The 21,757-nt window shown below is 41.5% G+C and overlaps 1 protein-coding gene across 1 annotated transcript in view; it reads right to left on the bottom strand.

Annotated features, from left to right (window-relative positions):
* ADAMTS2 (ADAM metallopeptidase with thrombospondin type 1 motif 2) overlaps nt 1-21,757 on the bottom strand; it is a 177,639-nt gene that overhangs the window by 110,942 nt on the left and 44,940 nt on the right. The window contains exon 3 of the mRNA XM_048319915.1: nt 771-930. Coding sequence (XP_048175872.1) covers nt 771-930 — 160 coding nt within the window. The remainder of the gene's footprint in view (nt 1-770; nt 931-21,757) is intronic.

The raw sequence follows: 21,757 nt of genomic DNA, 5'->3' as shown, positions 1-21,757 counted from the left end.
CTCTGCAGTTTGGTACACACATTTGGAACAAAAATGTAGCTATTTTGTTGTTTCCACTCAGATGACCCAGTTAATTTCAGTGTTAACATCAGCTGTCAAAACATCCACTTAGCAGATTTGCATCCCTTATTTATTCAGAAAAAAAGGTGCAATAACCAAGCAGTTATCAGAGGAATAGAAAACACTACACAGAATGGGTGTTTATGTTTAATTCTTGTTATTCCATCACTGTCTATCACATACTTAGTACATTAAATTCCACACTTGGCAACACATAAATAAATCAAGAAAGTTTGTGTTCATACTGAAGATACCATTATTTTCCTTTTGGGACTAATCCGGCCCAGTGAAGACACTGTCAATGAAGCCCATGTACCATGTACTTGGCATCCTTGTTGCAACCTTCCAACACAGCCTTTGCAAAGCCAGCACTGCCACCTGTCCCAGCAGGCACAGCCACCTCTGCACTGCTGTGTCACCCACCCTCTCCTTCCTCTGCTCTGACCCAGGGCTCGGGGAGACACACAACTTTATGTTGGCCATCTCTGGAGCCAAGGAAACTCTTCAAAGTAAGGACAGGGCCACCATCCCGGAGACGGTTTTGGCTGCTGTGATGTTTGCTTAGCCCATCCAAAACGTTCAACCCCTTCCATACCTTTCCCTCCTTGGAGGGAGAACACATTTCCACTTTGAAGGATAAAAAAGCCAGAGGTAGCAGAACACATTGGCTACATGCCTTCAGCTACACTTTATCCCACAGCCTGCCTTACCTCTGTACACGGTATCCACGTTCTCAATAGGAAGCTGCTTCTTGGCAGCTGCTCTGCGATAGACCACGTGTGTTCTGCCTCCTCCCTCTTCCTCCTCCTGGGCCCCCTTCTCCAGGGGTTCGATGAAGAACTCGTCCTTGTCCGTGCGAATCATGCCAGCCTGCAGCGACAGGGCAGAGATTGAACACTTTGCATTACTGCACATACAGCAGAGGCTGGGAGTAAACAGTTACAATATGCTTAAGCACACTTTAGTGCTCTCTAGAGAGCAATTAGGATGCAGAGAGGAAACCAGGTGAATTCTTTATTAGAGCAAAACGAAGCATCATTTTCCCAACTTGACAAGAAAGGACAAAAGGTACAACCCTGAACCAAAAGGACTTCTCCTTGAGCCACATGAGCCAACTATAGGTCTAAGAATCTGTCTAGGAAATAACCCTCTGTATTAAAAAACAGCTAAAGTGAGAGTTACTATGACCTTAGCTATCCATCAGGCCCAGACCACTCCAGTGTTTACTATTTCTGTTGAATCAAGGATCAGATCAATGCCATAAGCTGGTCCTAATGTGCAGCTCAACAGTCAAAAGATGTAGAGTCAGCCTTTCTGTTTAGAAGCAAGATAGAAAAACACTACATCTTACATTCAGGCACCTAAGCTTTGTGATTATTTCCCCCTTGACACAAAGTGTTCAGCCAACAAAATAATCTTTCAAGAATTAGCCACAACTAGTTTGAGTGTCAGTTGTGCATTGCTAAAAAAACCCCAAACTTATTCAGACCAGACCAGATACCCTGGTATGAAAAAAGAAATTTGCACTTTTACAGAGCACCTCAAAGGAACCTCATCCAAGCAATTCTCATTGTGTTCAGGGGAAACTCTCATAAAGACTGAAAACTTTAAAAAATAAAAGGACTTTTCATCATCTTTATTCAGGTGAAACAACTTGGCACCTGGATCACCTGGGCTTGTCTCGTCTTGCAGTCCTGTCCAACTGCAGGAGGTCACAGCAGCCAAGAGCTGCTTGCAGAGATGGTTGGCTTGAATCAATTTTTTCTGCATGTTGGCACATCTGTGTTTGAGAACTTCAGCTAGTGAACTCTCAGCTTGCAGACAGAAAGTCTTACTATTAACACAAATGAAATTGTTCCAGATCCAACTTCATAAGCTCCTTCATCCAGTTCTTTCCCACTCTGCTCAGTGATGATCCTGGAGACACTGCAGTTTCAAACTTGGCCCTGTGACACTCTCCATCTTGCTATCTGAACTTCTGGGAATCTAAATCCCCTGTTCAGTGAAGCCCTACCTCAAGCTCCCAGAGGAACCAGTTTGGCTCCTTTGAACCCAGTACCCCCTTTTGAAACAAGTACATCTAAACACACTTATCATATTCCAGCACTAAAGTTCTCATACAACATATAATTTTCTTCTACAAGCAGCAAACTACATTCCTACTGCTATAAATACAGTATGTTCACTGGTTCCCTCCTTGGAAAAATGTCAGGTTCATTTGTCATGTCTTAACTTACATTAGGCAAGATTTCCAGTCCCAGAATTCATATATATAATGTATACAGAAACAGATTGAAGAGGAAGGATTAAAGAAGCAAAATTATATTGAAGCAATTTAAGCTGATGCCATCCTGCCTGTGTAGAGGAAACTGAATTTGAAATCATGTCCTGTTTCTTCTTATCTAATTTAGATTCTACATCAGACACAGAAAAGGTGAGACAGGCTCAGCAGCTCAAGGAAGCCAAGACAACCAAGAAAATATGTGCTGAACCCAAAGAGACAGCAACTGATCTTTTACTGTAAAGTGGCATACATGAAAAATTCAGATTTGATGTTGCTCTCCTTTTAATGTTATTCCAATTGCATTACACGCATACTTCTTCTGGATATTAAATATTATATCAAAAAATTTGGAAATCTTTTTATGATAAGTGCACAACTAAATATCAAGAAGGAACAAGCATTTGCAAGTTCAACAGCACACGTTACAATGCACACGCCATATGCACACCCAGGAGAAATATACTGGGAGCTTGACTGTCATGTGAAAAATATGTGATTTTGGCTTCTGCAAGTCAAAAAAAAAAGCCATGGTTGTGCACATGTTCCTATGTATTTTTGGATTCATTAAGCCTAATATTAACTAAGCAGCTAATGCCAGACCTTAGTTTGGAATGTAGATCGTAATTCAGGATACAGGGGGAAACGCTGCTGTACACTTTGTGCAGCAGGGAGTATGATGGGAGTTTGGAGGAATTTAGATGTTCTAAGAAAATTAACAGATAAGCAACTTCTGCAATCAGTAGTTGAACAGATTCGACAGAAGAACTGTTATAGGTGAACTTTAGCTTCCAAGGCATGGTGGCCTTTTGGAAATGAAAACAGTTGGTCAGAGTGAATTCTCCTCCCTGAGAAGATGAAGGTGGCAACTGAAAGAGATATTTGAATGCTGGATCCCAAGACATAAAACAGTGCTTAAATACTGACATTTCCTGTAGATCATTGTGCCTGGTACTGGCCCTTTTGCGTGCAGGGCAATTCATGTGGCACTGGAAGCTGCAAAAGAGCAGGACATCATCAGGTGCTCTCATTCCACACTCTGCTTCTTGGATGGACATGACACCACTCTGTAAATCCCCATGGCAGCATCCCCCCTAATTCTGTTGGGTGCAGAAAGGAAGGAATTGGACCTTCAAACATAGAATCATGGAATCTCCTCATCTGAAAGGGCCCCCAAGGACCATCAAAGCCCAACTCCTGGCCCTGCATGGCTGCATATTCCTTTTCTCATTTTAATCCTGGACTATACTGGAATTTCTCTTTTCCTTTAGTGCTGAGAAACACATCAATTATTTTTGTTCAGAATTATTAGGAAAGAATGTATGTTTGAACTGTAAAAAATTTTATACTTTTATATATTGCATTTCCTGCACAGTCTTTGAATAAGCCAACATATTGTCATGAAATAAAATAAAATAAGAAAGAATGGCTATTTCAGACTTTAAGAAGAAAATTCATTTAGATGGCAAGGCAGAGTTCCTACAGCAATCCACAGTTCAAGTCATCTGCCTCATAATATAACCACAGCTATAAATGATTCATTAAGAAATATGTGGGGCTCCTGAAAGTCTCCACCACACATTTCCTTACTGCTTTGAGCAAGACATTTAACCTCTTTACTTCCATTTCTCCACCTCTGAACCAGCATAACAACAGTCTTGCAGGATAATTACAAGGCCAGATTTGGGGGTCCTTTTGGTCAAATACTTTGAACATGAAAAGCTCAAGATGAATTGCCTAATGCATTTTTTCTGATACTACTGAGAACACCCTCAAAAAGCCCCCATGAAAGGGAGATTGCTTTTAGTCATCAACTCAACACCAGTATTGTGCACAGCCAAGCAAGCAATAGGGCAGCAAACAAGGCAGCAGAGGTTTGTTCACATCCTTCATCTTCACCATTCATCAGTCCTGTTCTTATCCACAGCTGCCATCACTCCTGTGCCAGCCCATCATGCCAAGACAACTGTCAGACAACCACCAAGTTTGTGATGACAACAGAGAGCATTAAAGTTGCTGCAGTTTCCTGGAGAATGCCTCTGGATGACTGAAACAGAAATGCTGTATTGTTTGAGCACACCTGTGCCTTCCCTTGGACTGCAAAGGCTTCAGAAAATTCTTGGACCGTCATCATCTGGACATTTGCTCCACAAGATGTGAAAACAGGCTATCAGTCTTTCAGCTACCAGTTTCCCCAAAAGTTCTGAACAGAATCCCAGAAGGTGCTTCCACAAACTAAGAGCTTAAAAGTACCTGCTAGCAGCAGTGTTTTTCTATCCTATACTGCTTGCCACCCATCCCAGGAATGTTGTACCCCCTGGAATTATGGATCAGAAGTGCTCACCCTGCACTACCACCTTGCAGCCACATTCACACTGTGCAATTCAGAATCAGGCATGGAACTGGGCATCTCCGTGGAAAGGAAGTCCAATTTTGGAAAAAACCACTAAGCTCTTCTCTCTTCCCCTCTTCTTCTCAGACTTTTAACTTTAAACTAAGCTGAATATGGGAATATTGATAATGGCAGCAGCAACTGTGCCCTGTGACTAATGAAAATATAAATTAATAGAAAAAGTATTTGCCTTCGAAATGCACCAAATTGTAGCAAAGAGCCTACAATATCCCACTATTTCCCAAAGCAGGACATCCCCAGGCCTTCCTTCCAAGGGCTTTTAGATCCCAGCTGCAAATTACTCAAGTCAAGCACTTCTTGGCACTCATTAATATGCATTAAAGACTAGAGCAGAAAACACTTAATCAAAAGGAATCGGCAGATCAGAGAATCAAAACCTCTGCTAAGGTTAGCAAGAGGGTTATTTAGAAGTGAAAACCACACAGAAGAAAATGCACAAGGAAGACTGAGAGTGACTGTCCTGTCCAACTATGACACGAATTATGCTGATAAGCCACAAATGAGTCCATTGCATCACACGGAGTTGGGGTCTAGAATTCCACTAATCTCTTTTGAGGGTAACAGGGCTTCTGTGCATCCCTGGAGACCACCTCCCAAGGCTTTCAAGGACCACAGGATCTACACAGACTGGCAATGGCCGCAGCCACATGGGCTTTCTGCCCAGGTTAGTGACACTAATCCCATCCCACACGATGGAGATCTCCTCTCCAGTCCAGGAGATCTGCCAGCGCTTTGCCACCACATCACAGAGCTCAGCTGAACAGCAGGTTTCTTCTCCCATCTCGACATCCGCAGCCCCTCTTGCACTTCTAAAGACATTCTTCAGAAGCCTAATTTGACAGAAAAACTGCCTGGCATATTTAGATCTACAGAAAACTCCAGGTTTGGGAGCGTTCACTCCTGTGGATAATTAAATGTCTCTCTGGCTCTGCACTTGGTGAGCGACTTAATTGTCTCCTCATTGCCATTCACATCACAGCTCCCTGTTCTGGGTTGTAATGAAGTAACCCATCCAGCGGCTGCTTCAGGACTCCAGAGCCTCAGCCCATCCTGCAAACACAAGTTTAATTAATGTTCATTCTCTTCCTCATCAGTACAGCTTTACAAACTTTCTCATTGCCATATAAAGGCAGATTTATGTCCCAGTGTCCAAGCACATGATACAGATAGGAAGATAAAATTAAATGTGGACAGACCTGAAATTAATATTTTAAAAAATCCACTGTCTGGTTAATTAATTAAATCAGTAACCTACAAAAACAGTATTTCAGAAACTCTTAGAAACAGCATTTCTGTCAAGAGAGAAAGCTCTAATTTTTTTTAGTATTTGATTCTGAAAGAGGTAACTAGCCAAATTACATACCTGTGCATGAACAAATCCTGAATACAGTCTTGAAATACAGACTATTTTCTTGAGAGAAACATGAGGTACAAACTATCTGATATTTATCCTCAGTGTCTGGGTTGTGAGCTTGCACTCCCTGCAATGCCAGTGAATACTCCAGACGGGAACTGGCAATATGGGATTCTCCCAACAACCAATTCACAGAGAATCTGAGAGAGACTTGCATTTAAATGTAGAGCTGCCAAAAATACTCTGTAGATGACTTGAAAGGGAAAACATTTATATTTTCAGGACAAGATATTGGATAAAGTCTTATTCCATGTCTATATCAACATGTCTGTACCCTAAATACACAACTGCTCTACATTTGACCGAAGGGGCACCAGCAGAGCAGAGAATTTGCAAGCAAATCCCACACGTTACTTTCATGATCCTTCTCTAGGTCTTAGAGCCACAGGAATATGCTTTATCCAAACAACAACAGATGTGTCCTCCCAACACAAAAGCCAAATACAGAAATACTCTCTGCTCAATTACATTGGAATGGACCTGATGCACCAGGAGCTCCAATGACTGGAGTAAGTTCACCCAGGAAGTCTGTGGCAGAGCTAAGGGCATGACACAGACCTTCCAAACTCATCCCTGCCCAAGTGGGATCTCTCAACATTTTCCCTCCTGAAATGTGTTCATTCTCAATCACACAGTACCTTGATTCAGGAACAGATGCATTTGGAATTTTACTTCCATTCAGCTTAATTCATGTAGACAACAATGCAAAAAAAACCCCAAAACCTTCTTATGTCATATTTGCATTTGATTCTTTGAGAACATGCCTCCAACAACTGAAGCATTGCAGAGGAAGAATTGTGCAGTGCTGCAAATTCCTTTAAAGTGAAAGGAGGTACTGAAGAAATTGTGGCAAATATTTGGAACATACTGGCATTTATTGTGCTGGATTCTGCTGCTGCTCTCAATCTACACTGATCTATTCAGGCCCAGGCTGGATGGGGAAGAAAGTTTTCAACTGATCATATATATTTTTTGTTACTGTTAGTATTTTTCAGCTTTTTTTTCAAGTTTGTTTGCAGTTAAGTCATGTTATTTACACATATCCTCAAAAAAATTAAGGGGGTGAATAATTATGGAGACACATAGGTGTTACACAGCCAGACTGACAGAGAGGCAGAGCCTTCTGGGTCACCCTATGGAGGCTGTGTGTTCCTCAGGGCCCCCATTTACCCTCTGCATGGGGATAAGGTCACATTTTTACTGCACTTTGAGAACTACTAATGAATAGCACCATACAGGAGCTATTGCTGCTAGGAGCTCTTTCATGGCAAGCTGCTTTCCACAGTCCTTGTTGCTCAAGGGAGGATGGGCATCCATCCATTCATGCATCTACAGATTTCCACTGCTACCAAAAATAAAATTTTGTCCCCGGAGCCCAGCTTAGTCACTACACAATTGCAGGTGTGATTGATAACAGCAGGGGGACAAATCTGAGCCAATATAACCTGAAATTAAGAGAGCTGCATTAGTTTATAGCAGATGGGAATCTGGACCCAAATCTTGCAGTTGTATGGCATAATTCATGTTAGAAACTCAAAAGGGTTTTCTGTGGTTTTTAAGAGACACAATAGTGAGACAGACTGTGTCTCATTCTCAGTGAACCATCGAGAAAACAGACACAATTAAAGTGATTTCATAAAGCAATGCCAACAGATTTCAAGACAAGGGTCCGAACCAAAAGTGCCTGGCTTTCACCAGTGAGCAATGCTAAAAACATTGCTCTCAGCTTCTCTGCCTTTACAAGAAAATTACCAAATTCTCACCTCTGTCACTCAGTGCCTGCCCAGGGCCAGCAGCAGCAGCAGACCAGAGCGTAGCCCCAAGCAATTCCTTCCAGTAAATCTCCTACCTCTGTCCCCCACAACCTGCCTCATCCCAGCAGCCTCTCACCTACAAATCCTCAAAGATCCCAAGAGATAAATCTCATTTTCAACAAGTTTAGGTAATATAGAAACCCACAACTTTCTGTATATGACACAGATACTCCTTTTGCAGAGCACAGCCTGCGAAAGTACAGCAGAGGCTCTGAAGCAGGCAAACTCAGAGCAGATCTGCCTGCAGCTGCTATGCAGGAAATAGCTTGGCACCTTTGCCAGGTTGGCTTCCGCCTTTCGGACACCTCCACAACCACCAGCAGGAACCTCATCTCCAATGAGCCCAGATGCAAAAGTGTTACAGTTGTGTAGCTTTTCAAATAGAGACAAGAAGCTCCTTTAGCTAAAATAATGCATAAGCAAGAACATTTTGGAAATTCTCTAGGCTTAATGTCCACAGGTATGTGTAATTCCAAGTGGGAAAGAGGTGAGTTATTAAATAGCTGTTAAGAATGAAAATGATAAATGTGGCAGATCTTGCAGACTCAGGGGATTGTAAACTTGATTGCTGTTGTTGCAAGCAGGGAATAGTAATTGCAGTGCCCTGAAACAGAGTTTCTCAACTTTAATCTTTCCAAAGGAAAAGCATGAACATCAAATCCATGAATTTGCTAACAGCAAGATCCGAAAATATTAACTTTCCCAATTTTGACACACAGAACCATTTGAAATAAAGCATTTCTGAGGACACTTTGACAAAACACATAGTTGAGCCCTACCCTCAGCAATAAAACTTAATTGACATTCTGCAAGAAAACAAAACAAGTCCAACTGGAAAGCTCTTCAGCTAAAACTCTCACAAAATGGGACAGTTGCTACACAAGTTTCTTTTCAAAAATATATTTGCTTAAGGCACAAATCACCACTCACTTAAGTCAACGGGTGTCACATTCATAAATCTCAAGGCCAGAATTTATAAATGTATTCATAAGTACTAAAGCAGTTTAGTCTGATGCTCTATATAAGACAGGCCAAAGACTTTTTACGAAAGCGCCATTGCAGCCTCCCAAAAACACTCTGCAGATCCATTAATGGGTAGGAAACAGAGTCCAGGTCTTTGCTATGGTAAACAGATAAAAAAATCCAGACCACAGAAAACTGCAGAAAAATGTTTACTATACTAAAAAAAAGCTTAATATACTAAATTCATCTGAGTGGAAACTCAGCATTTAGAGTAATTTCAAATTATCTTATAAAAACGCTGATTATTCCCTTAGGAAGATGTTGTGGAGCAGCATTTCACATTCCAGAGGAGTGTGTGAACTACAGAGCACAAGCTGCAGGGCAGCAGGAGCCAGCCCTGGCCGGGGCCATTCCCATCTCCTGCTCCTCCCAGTGCCACCCCACCCTGGCACAGCAGCCCCAGTGCCCACACAGCCACACTGTGGGCAGGTTCAGGGAGCTCACCCCAAAACCCCCACCCTAGGAAGTTGTGCCCTTGGCAGAACCCAGTGCCCCTGACCTGCAGCCTCTGACATTTGCTACCACAGGGAAAGCAAGACCCCCAGCAGGTAAAAACTCCCACCTGGGCGAGAGCATCTCACACACACTTTGCACTGTTCCATGCAACAGCTCATAACCCAAATCCAGCCACAGGTCTGGATTCGTGGCTTGGAAATCAGACAGGGTCCTTCTCTGCTAAATGCAAGCTTTACTCTAACAGGATGCCCGTAAGAGTACAGGAAAACAAAAGTAACAAAAGATTGCTGCAGCTGGGGCTTTTTGTCTTTTCACATCCTATAGCCAGGCTTGTTTTGACCTTCTTTCTCTTACCCTGTACTGGAGAAATGAACCTGGAAAACAGTTTTTCAAATGAGAGCACGAAAACCTAATGAGAGATGAGCTTTCAATTTTATACTGCACTCAGTCGTAGGCTCCCAGTACAAGATGTCAACAAAGTGCAAGATACAGTACAGAAACTAAAATAATTAATCCCTGGAGGAACAGGCTTATTAAGAAGGATTAAATCAAAGAATTAATGTGCACTATTTGTCTGGATGATAAAGACGAAGGGAGGCATATGATAACTCTCCAAGATCTGAAAGCATAGAAAGAGTAAGAACTGCTGATGAGAAAAGCTTAGACATACCAGGAAACAAACAAAAAAAGAAACTCTGATAAAAAATTTTAGCCAGCAATGTTATAGGCAGTCTTATGCAAAACCAGCTCAAAACTTGTCCTCAAACATCTTTAAATTACCAAACCTTATTGTTTACACTGCACTAGTACCTACAGTCCAAGGACCAAGGTTTAGGCATTGTACAATAACAAAGACATTTTAGCAGACTTCTGCAGAGGAAAAAGTACAGAACATCAGCTGAGTCCAAAACAGGCTCAGGGAGCTCGTCAGTAGCTGCTGATCTATGTCCTTGGAAAAACAGTGTCAAACATGAGCTAGGTTAAGACACAAAGATAATCACTCACTACTGGTTGGTTTTGAAGACAAGATAAGGCCTCACATGGACATCTAATCAAATACAGTGTGGCTCGTGTGATTTTCTTTCCCTCATTTTGATCACCTCCATTTTTTTATGGTTTTTGCTGTTTGTGTTTTTCCAGATATTTTTCTCCTCTTTCCAAGGTTGCAGCTACTAATAAAACAATTTAATATTGTGTGAATTGAAGAATAAGAATGTTCCCTCTGTTTCTTAGACTATGGCTCCAGTAACCATAAACTTTTCACCATACTCCAAGAAGCACAAAAGGATTTAAATTACACAGACAAAACTCTGAAGGACAAAACCACAGTTCGATAATAACGGTAGAAACCTGAAAAAATCGTGAGTGTTGCAGTAGAAAGTAGACTGGTAGTAATGTTTCATTTTGGAAAAGCACCTATAGTCTACGGCAAAAGTTTAAAGAAAAGTGTCTGTTTTCCCAAAATAAATAGAAATTAATACACAGCAGCACACAGGTAGTTGGAAGTTTGACACAACATACATTGAGTCAAATGGAGCCTGTAAAGGAGCATAAAAGAGTATGGAAAATAAAGGCAAAACAAGAAGCATAAGTCAGCCTGTAAATCTTTCAGAACTACTAGAAATCAAATTACACACCATATGTCAGTGGGCTAATGTATTCACACCAGTAGAGCTGGGTTAGCACCACCACACATTCTGGTAAGTTTACAACTGGTGTGTGTTTATTTGGACAATACTATTATTATAGAAGATATTAAGGAAGTTCTTCAAGAGGTGGCGTGGTTTCTATAATTTACATGTCTGCTATAAAATGATGTGGATTTCTTATTTGAAGTTGCCTTTAAAATCTCATGGGATTGTTTTATAACTAAAAAGATATTACTCAGATTACTAGGCAGAGAGAAAAAAACAAAACAAAACAAAACAAAAGCGTTTGTAGTTCTTGAGCCAACAACAATGCTTAAAAACTTTTCAAAGTCAATGGTCGAAGTACAGTTACAAGAACTAAAAGCCAGGAATCTGGGTCAGAGGAAATATTCTAGTAAGGGTGCCAGTTATCTACGTCTATAAATGCAAAAATTGTTAGTTTTCAGAAAAAGTTATCAGATAATATGTACCTACTCCACCACTCAAACTGAAGTCAGTTATTCCAATCGTCTCTCTAAGTCCTGTCTAGAGGAGGACCAAATATCCAGCACAGGACAAAACAGCTGAGGGCACCAAGGGTGCTACTGAGGACAACCAGCAGTGACATGGAGGCATCCAGGGCCTGACAGGAAACATGCCTCATCCAGAAAACAGAGGTTCCAACCAACTCGTGCTTATCCCACAGACAGGTGAACTTACACACTGGCGGTGAGTTGCGGCCACGCCACCAGTGAGCCACTGAGTTTCACAATGAATTTCCAAATGTTTTTGAAAAATTACAAAGGAGGTCAACATAATCCTCGCATTTCCACTTTGAATTTGCTGCTAGCTAGCTACACAATTTAGATTAGAGATAGCACTACCAAGAGCCCAAGAGAGAGAACTGTGAAAAATCAGGGAAGGAATGCACAGGAACCTGTCAAATGAAAGATAACGCTGACAAAAAACTGAAATGCTTTGTTAGAAACATTTAACCACCTATGCATCTTACTAAGCCCTAAATTAGCTACTTCCAACTCAGGTGAGGGATGGACAACTATTGCAGCAAGTTCAAGAAAGATTTCCCTTCACTCTCACTCTACAAAGTCAGCACCAAAACAGAAAAAATTTTAAAAGTATATTTAAATATGGGATAAAAAAAGACAAGACAGATGGCATTGTTTTGTTGTTACACAAGTCAGTGCTATAGCTGCACTGAAAACACTGGATGCAGGATGCCTGCAAATACAACCAAACTGAAATATTTCCAAAGAAGTTGAATGGGAGTGACCAGGATCTCAAAACCATCTTCATTTCAGCAGGGAGACTGAAAACGTTAAATATTTGTTTTAACATGAATGAGAAGGACAGAGAAGGACAATTAATGGTGTAATAAGGACTACCTGAAAGTCATCTCTTCATTTCACAATAAAGAGAGCATCAATTAGATTAAATATGCTTTCCCCTGCCTCCCCCTGCCTAAAACAAATCACAGAGTAACTCTACAGTTTTTATTCTCCAGCTGACATCTTACAGCAAATTAAAGACCTTTAATACAAACAGTGAGGAGCCTCAGAAGCTCCAGGGTGCCCCAGAAAGAACAGAAGCAGGTCTGGACTTCTTGGTCTTGGACTCCTGCCAGACCAAAAGACTGTATTAAATGAAAATGCCCAGAGGATCCTAAAGGGAAAATCTCTTTTAGTTTATTTATATAACTAGTGATATTGCTTCATATTTACGGGTTGAGTTTGTGCTAGTAGCTTTTTGTTTTTACAAGTCAGTCTTCCAGCTGACCTGGGTTTCACAGGACTTACACCTACTGTGACAGCTTTACAACCTGTTGTAGCTGCCCCACGCAACACAGCCAAAGCCAAGCTGCTCTTTTGGTAACACTGTCAGGTTTCCAGCTCTCCTTCAACAGGTTTCAAATTCTATTTAAGTCTCTCATCTCTATGGTAACTGCCAGCTCCTCGGAGCCTCACAGCGCCGTGCTGGAGGAAAGCAGTCCCCCATTCCTCACTGGGGAAATGAGATGAGGGTAAACTGGATGACTTGGCCAAGGACATGTAGGAACTCTGTGGCAGAGATGGGAAACCAAATGTCCTGGAGACCAAGTCCAGAGCATGATCCAAATGGTGCCCTTTTCACTCCTACCAGAAAAACCTCATGCTCCAGGCAGCTCTCAGCATGAGAGTGACTTCCAACCAGACAGCGACTCTCAGTTTACAAAGCAGAAGAGGTGTGGGATACCTCATTACACGCTGTCCGTGTTCTACTCTGCTACAAGGAGTTGGTTAACCCTCTCTGCCAAATGTTCACCACCAGCACAGCCACCAGCATGGCCACCAGCCCTGTCCAGCCATAGCACTGCAACAAGAAGGTTAACACAATTCGACTTTCATGGGATTCATCTGAACTCTCAGGAAGCAGGAATCTCACAAAGTTATAAAGGTTGTTTTAAAAAGTTTTGCAGATTTTATCATTTTTCACACAGTCTGCAATTCTCCTTCCTGGCTTTTGAAAAACGACACACAGCTGTGCTTTGGATCACAGCTGTGACTTCTGGCAGCAGGTAGAGGAGGCCCAATGCTAGGCTGGGGTAGCCAGTGTCACCCTGAGATGTCTGGGGCTTCTCATCAGCCAGGAGGGTCCAGTCCCCCTCACTGGCATGGAAGGGTGAGGCATTGTGGGCTCCTGCACTGTCACAGCATTTCTGAGCTGTGAAATACCCTCCAGAACTGCTCTCCTGAGTAGAATCACTGGGAAAAAATGGCACCATGTATGAAAGGCAGTGGGGAAGATGCAAGAGAAAAATTCAATGAACGTTGTGTTTTCCCCCACTTGAAGGCAGTTTTCTTACTTGTGTTTGCTACTTCAAGTGTTTATTTTGTTGTATTTGGTCTGTTCTGGTGTTATCCACACTCCTAACAAACCTCAGCATCTTACTTTCACATCCATCTTTTCCACAGATCCTGAACGTATTCTCTGCCTTTTCCAAAGAGATCTCTGGGTTTCATGTCACTGCAGAACAGATGGCACAATGCTCAGATTTGCTTTAGTAAATGGACAAATGTGATCACTTTGTTCTGCTCTGCTCACAGCTGCTTGGTGAGTTGTACCTCTGCAAGCCAAGGACAGAAATGCTGTGGCCATCAGCTGGCAGTGGGACAGGACCAGGCACTCTCCAGATCCCCTGGAGCCAAACTGGCCCATGGGCAGCATGAATGGGCACAGACATGGCATCTCCCAGGTGGCAGCACAAGGATCAAACACCAATAGGCATCTTCTTCCCAGGTCCTCAAGAATAACAAACCTTGGGAAAGCATAAAGTGCAAGGGAAGGTAGGGAGAACTAGAAGAACAAAAGAACAAGAATGCTGACACTCCCAGAAGAGCCTGGGGATAAGTACTGTCATTTTTAGCCATATTTCAACTTCTTAAGCAGTCTCCCATCAGTCAGAATTACAGTTTGTGGAAGGAACCTGTTCCATCTTGGAAAGCCAGAGGCCAGATAGCCTCATGAGAGAAGACTGGGATCACACAGCTTCTGAAGAGAGCACAAGCAGTGACAATTAACCCCTGGCCTGCCAAAAGCTCTGCTGTGGTGGCAGACACCTGGAGCAAGCCATCCCTGAAAGTTGTGACTAGTGATGGATGAAACAGTCTTTAAATATCCTGCTGTGGCCAGGTCACATCATTGCTTATAGACAGGACCCACTCAGTTCCTCAGGTGGGCTCTCATGTGCCCACAAAGCACAGACACAGACTGCCCACAGTGGCAACTCTGGGGTATTCCTCAGTTAGAAGTCCAGATTTCTTCTGGGCACAAGTGCCTCAAAAGAAAGAAGATGATGAGTTCACACTTCCACCTGATCACATCAGCAACCAGAGGTGTGTTTGAAGGAGCCTTTCCTCTTCCTCCTCCACAAACTCACCATCCCATTTCAGAGTGACTGTAGGAAAATACTTCAGGCCACCTCAATTCAGTAAGGAATTTTCAGATACACATTTTTGATTTCCATTTGGGCTAATACCCATTAGAAACATGATAAATTAACATGGAGAAAGAGATGTCATTTTTCAACCCATGGAGATAATCCCAGAGGAGGAAGAGAGGAAGTATAAGGAAGGTTAATGAGCCCTGAGGTCTTGCTTTGGGAAAGAAACTTGTGTAGAAGAAAGGGATTTTTAAAACACCTTTGTGTTCCCAGAGCTCAGACTCCTCCTGGATTTACACTGGACTCGTGATCCTCACAACATTACATTTGGGATCTCTTTGCTTTATCAGCCAATATTAATACGGACAAAACTTTAAACATATTAACACATCCTTGGTTATAAACGCATCACTGTGTTCATGGGAACCAAATTATCTTAGCATGAACCAACTTTTTCATCCACTCAGTAACACCTACACTCATTCACAAATGTGTTGTATTTGTAACTGGTCACTAAAGGTAATGACACTTAACAATAGCTCTGACAGAAACAGTCTTCGGGATCTACCTCCTACCTTGGGCAAAGAGGAGGTAGGAATAAGAGCAGAGCAGAAAAGGCCAACATTTTTCTGTAAGATTTTAAGGGTTTTCTTACAGAGTTTATGCCGATTTTTTTAAAGTTTATTGGAAGAAAAGAAAAAAGTCATTTTAGTTCGGTCTCAGAGGAACTGAAAACTACTTATTTTTTATTTGACTCTCTCCAAGCCTATTTATGTATCCCTCAAGAGTGAACAAAAGTTTGCTTTTTTCCACATCTTGTAGAGATTTTTCAAAAATTAGCATAATTCTTTAAAATTAATTGCATTTTTAAAATAAGAATAACTCTAGCTTTCTGGCAGGCAGCTAGTGAAGTGAAACATGTGATTATGCAAACCACAACTAATATTTTAGTGCCAAAAATACAGCTCAGCAGAGAGATGTATAAATACTGGCCAAACCTTGGAAAGTTCGAGTTACAGAAGTAGATAACAGAACTCTCCTTTCAGCAGCTCTTCAAATTTCCTTCCTTTTCAACTTCCTTGGAAAGAAATCAATTAAAAACCAAACATTAATACAACTTCTCCACCATCTTTTTTTATTGCTTCTGTCTCATGGGGTAAACTAAATCACACCTTAAAAATTGTCCTGAACGTCTCCTTTCAAAAAGTAAAGTCACTCACTATGGCCAAAGCTCTCTGTGATCAGCTCCTGTGCCTGAGCAGTCCTGGGGCTATAAAAGCAAAACTTCAAAAACTACAGAATTCAGGTAGCAGAAACTGGGCTTTGGAACTCTGTTCTTCTCCAAGACTTGCACGTGACTCTGTAGCAACCAAGACACTTGGCACACATGAAAGGGGTAGGCAAACAGAGAGGTTTCCTATTTTACAAGTGATTCATAGGGGAGAAATTGCTGAAAGACCCACTTACTTTCAAATTCCTTTTTGCTCTCAGCCAAGGCAAACTTGGGCATTTGTACATTTTTGATCAGTACTTGTACAAATTTTATGGAGGGCTAAAATTAACATGCAGGTATTCTTAACTACACTTCATTGAAAAAGAGCTGAAATACAATCAAATATTTGTATGCATGAAAAGGTCACTTGCTTTTCAAACCTGAACCTAATCTTTCTTCAGTGAAGTACACAGGCTAAGACCAGCCAGCTACCTGACATGTATGTCTAAAACAATAGCCAGGGCCTGATACTGGGAGGCCTCTGGGAATTCTATGGGGAAAAAAATTATTACATTAAATGTAAGTACCACAGGCCAAGCAGTGCATATACACCTAGAGATCAGCACAGACCATGTGATTGCATTGTCTAATGTGACTACAATGTTCTTCAAAAGCGTTGGATTCATACGGAAAACATGGATAGAGAAGCCTCTAAAGAAGCTCCCCCATCTGTCACCTTTCCCTCCACTCACTAGTCATGCTAAGCCTGCAACTCTTCTCAGCAAGGAAAGGATTAACCATACTCTCAATTCTCCCTGGAAAGGCCTGACTCAGAATAGTTGCCACTCTTAATATCAGTATCCATGGCTGTAGCAAAGACCTTGGACACTGTGCTTAAAAAAGCACATCCCTCCATGCAGTGCATACCTATGGGGATCTGGTCTCATTCTCCTGCTCTATAGAAGACAACAGGTGAGGTAACGGGCTGATTTTTTTTTCCATTTGCTCTCCACTGGTCTGTTCTGCATCTTTTTAGTTAAGCGCTACAGATAAGACCTAGGTCCTCCTGAGTGAGTTAATGCTCATTAGTGATACACATAAGTTTACTAGAACTTGTTTTTCCTCTTTTCTTTGACCAAGTATAAGGAACTGCACACTGAAAAAGATACATAAATATTCAGGGGGTTTGTTTTTGTGTGCATTTCAAACAGCACATTGTGCCTCCCCTACACAACCCTTTTAGGGATGTATAATGTCAAATCTAAACAGGTTATGTTCATCTCATCTATTATTAACCAAGAATCTTCTGTACAGATTTGAGTATATGTTTACTCTGTGAAAACCTACGCAGTACAATCTACAGCTAAGAGCAATAGTAGACACCTACAGAATCAAGAGAAAAAGAAGGAAGAATTCTGCAAAGCAAATGAAGAAAAGCTAAACAGATCCTATTATATAGCTCTGACTCTGTGGAAAAGGGAGAACAAATATTGAACATGCAGTATTACCATTTATTTCAGCTGAAGCAGCTCAGGAGTAAAAAGGCATTGTGTAAATATACAACCCACAAATTGCTGATGATCAAACTACAGCCCTGCACACAAGGATTAGATACAAAAAACAAACCAGGAGTGGGGTAAACACCAGGTAATCAGAAAGAATTACAATCTGCCAATACACAGCAGCTGGAGAGCTTGGGTTTGCCCAAGCCAAGTGCAGAGCTGCTGTTTGCACATGAAATCATAGAATCATCTAGGCTGGAGAAGACCTTTAAGATCATCAACCGTAACATGCGCGATCCAAAGCACAGAGCCCCAGGGGCTGACTCCATATGGGAGGCACATGTCAGGCTGAGGGCATAAAACCATGCAAGAAATGATGAAAAAGCAACACAGGTTACAACAGATTGCCAGAGTTATCAATTCAAATGCGACAAACAATCCCTGTAGGCAATAGTATTTCAAGAAGTGTCTACCTGGCAGGGGAGCAGCTGACTCCAGGAGCGTGGGCTGCCAGCCTGTGCTTTCCTGAAGTTGCACTTTCAGGACTCCTCTAGCAACAGACAGTTGGGGTAAATTACACACATTTCTTCAAGTTCTTACGGGATTTTGAATTGCATTGAGAGGCAGCAAAGCAGGGTGTTTGACAAGGTCAACTTTGCTTCCCAGCCCAGCCCAGCCCATGCAATAAAGTACAGCCCGAGCCACTGCAGCCAGCAAACTTGGCACAGGGAACACACAGCACCTTGTCAAATAAGCAGCAGTGTACATGTCTAATGCCTTTAATTTTGTATATTGCAATCTGGTGCATTGATAAAGCCCATCATAATGGGCACAAGAAAATTTGGAGCAATTTCTGCACATCAGTGTTACATTAGCTCCCAGTTTAGAAAAAGTGTAAAGATACATAGTTTTCATTACCTGACACAATTTGTGAAAATTACAGGGAAGATAGTTGAAGGGAACTAATTCTTGCTACTGTGCAACTGAGTCCATGTTTTTAAAACAAAAAGAAATAATAATAATAATAATAAAAACAAACCAAAAAATTAAAAACAACTCACAAACCAATCTACTTACAGAAAATTTTATACTTTCTCAGCCTGACATGGACTTGTTCTGAGCCATTATTAGGAGCAGAATAACACAAAAAAGTCAGAACTCTTCTTCCTTCTTCACGCTTAGGCCTGAAAAAGTCAACACTAGAGTCTGATAATGCTGCCATGATGGACATGTCCTTTGTATTGGTTACTCCAAAAAAATCAGAAGTTCGGTCTCAAAGTATGTAGAAGACAGGAACAAATGTGACAATCTATTTTTAATGATGCAATTGCTTCATCTGCCTTATCATGAAATAATTTTTTGGCAGAACAGCTGGCCGAAACATGGAATTCTGGCAAATATTACAATATTCCCATAAACTTATGAATCAGAATACTCTGGAATCTTAGTCAATTCTTTCAACAAAGAAAAACTTAGCAAGTTATGATAATCTAATAAAAAAAAAAGAAAAATAAATCCTGAAACTTCTGTGTCCAGTGTAACACATGAGCTTCTAAACATCAACTGCTCACAACAAATCTCCTGTAAATGAGCCACAAAGTAAGGATTGCTGACAGAAATTATTTGGTGTATAATTTTAATTAACAACTGAATTCAAGTAAGTCATGCTTTATTCCTAGGCAATTCAAAATAGAAAGAGGTGACATTCATAAAATAAATTACTCTTTATGAATTATTCACCCAGTTCTAATATCTTTTTCAGATTTTCCAATCTGTTCACTAAACCCTACTGTGAAAAGCTCAATACCATATTCATTAAAATAAACTGAACTGAACCCTGAAGGAAAGCACACACGGATTGGTCATTACAACCAACTGTTCTGCATCTGAAATTCCTGTTTTACACAAATGCAGAATGTGTTCTCTTATCTGCAGTTTAAAAGACACATCAACACCTGGATTACAAGTGCTATCCTTAAAAAGAAACTAAAGATAAGTGGGCATGACCTAGTGACCTACTTCCTAGACAGTCACTAGCAGATTTGGAAGATGTTGCCTCTCATCTGACAGTGGTTGGATGTCAAAAAACTCAGGATGAAGCCCCAATCACAGACCTTTTCCCTTGCCATGTGAAAGAACATGCTTAAGGTAAGGTGAGTCACAGGCTAAGGGAGTAAACTTTCCACATACTGACCTTCACCTTGCACTAAATCATCACTTGGGTCTGTCCAAGAGCAGGACTCCTGAAACAGCAATTCTTTTGGTCCACACTGCCAGGATGCAATCACAGACCCTTTAGTGACTCAGGAACTTAAATCCTACAACAGAGGTCAGCAAACTAAACACACTCATTGACTTTGAAATGCAGTGTAGTGATGAATGAAGAGGAACTGGAGCTGCTGCTGTCTGCATTACTCACCATGGAGAGTTCACTTCTCCCCTAATAGTAAATACAAAAATATGCAGTTTTATCATCAGCCAAATAGCCAGGCTGTGGTCCACAGAGGATAATCTGGCAGTCATTGCTGCAAGGTTTCTCCATTTGGTTTGCTATTACGTTAAATAAGATGTCTCAGATCTCTCCCATAACAGTCATCTGGTGTGTTATCTCTCATGTATATTAGGAGGGCTGTTTTCCTGAAACCTGATGTATCATTGTAACCAGCATATGTCAGGGAATTGCAAATCAGCACATTACAGAGCATTGCTGTAGTCCCACCCCTGAGAACAAAATGCAGCACCACACCAGAGGACAGGACCACGCATCTACAGAGGCCTCTGCTCTGCTGGGAAGCTGAGCACGTGCTGCTCCGGGCACACCAGGATCCCAAATGCCAGGCAGCACTGAAGGAAAGAGACTCACAATGCAAATCTAATATTTACAATCTTTCCCAGAATCTTAGCCAGATTTTCAATGGTTTGTTGGCAGCTCAAGTAAATATGGAAGTATGCAAAAGCAGGAAAAGAAACACAATTCTGCATTACAGGACAATAAACAAGAGGGGCCAGGACAGGTAGTGATGCACCTCAGAACAACTTCTGTCCCTCCAGGTTACCGTGAGGGGGAAGTCTGTGCTCACTGAGGAGGGACTTGTGGCATCTCTGTGCTTGGTGCTGCTATGCACAGAGGATGGAGAAACAGAGGACAGCAGAGCTAGTGTGTATCTCTGAAAGACTAGAAAGGGCGTCCCCCCATTCCCTTCCTGAGAAAAATATCAGCATTAAATAAACTAACTCTGTTCTCAAATTCTCTGTTCTCATTTTCAGTGTCTGAGCTCTCTACAAATCCCAGTGAAGTTTCTGCTTCTCATCTTTGAAGGAAAATCTAAATCTTACATAGATATTTCTGAGCAAATTTAGGGCTTGGGAAGGTGAGGGAAAGTGTTCTTTTCAGAGGAAAAACTGACTAAAGACTTCCAGCTAACCCTAATGGATCCACAGCTGTGTTCCGTCTGCTATGTCACTACCCTGACCCTACACAGCCACAGCCTCCTGTTTGCATCCAAGAAACATGACTAACGAGCAGGAGGAGTAATCTGATGACTCAAAATGCTGGACAGTGACCTCTCATGTGTACTCTGTACCAGCCTAAAACCCCAGAAAACATTTTCCTTGGAGTGTCAGATGACCTCCAGATAAAAACCACTTAGGATAAATCCTCTATTTGCTGTTAGCAGGAAAAAAGATGGAACGGAATGATCCACAACTGAAAATACCAAAGGGAAGAAAGAAAAGAGAAAGATATGGCAAGGGTAGAATGGGAGAGAAAGCAGAACCTGAAGTAAAGGGCATAAAGGTCCAACAGAAAAGGATGGAGTGGTGAGTAGGAGAACAGGGTTTCAACTGAAATGTCGTGAGTGGTTTGTTACGCAGCTGCCACCAGTGAATTTTTAGAAACGAGAAAATTTTGTCACAGGAAATATAAGGTGAAGAAAAGTGATCATGCCAAGAACATAATTCAAAGTTTCTTTCTCACCACATACATACCTGGAATTATTTCTTATTATTCTTATGTC

This window comes from Corvus hawaiiensis, chromosome 15, assembly GCF_020740725.1.
Source record: "Corvus hawaiiensis isolate bCorHaw1 chromosome 15, bCorHaw1.pri.cur, whole genome shotgun sequence".
In the NCBI taxonomy this organism is placed as follows: Eukaryota; Metazoa; Chordata; class Aves; order Passeriformes; family Corvidae; genus Corvus; species Corvus hawaiiensis.
Note: the sequence above shows the minus strand (reverse complement) of the source record. Positions and strands in the feature narration are given on the sequence as shown.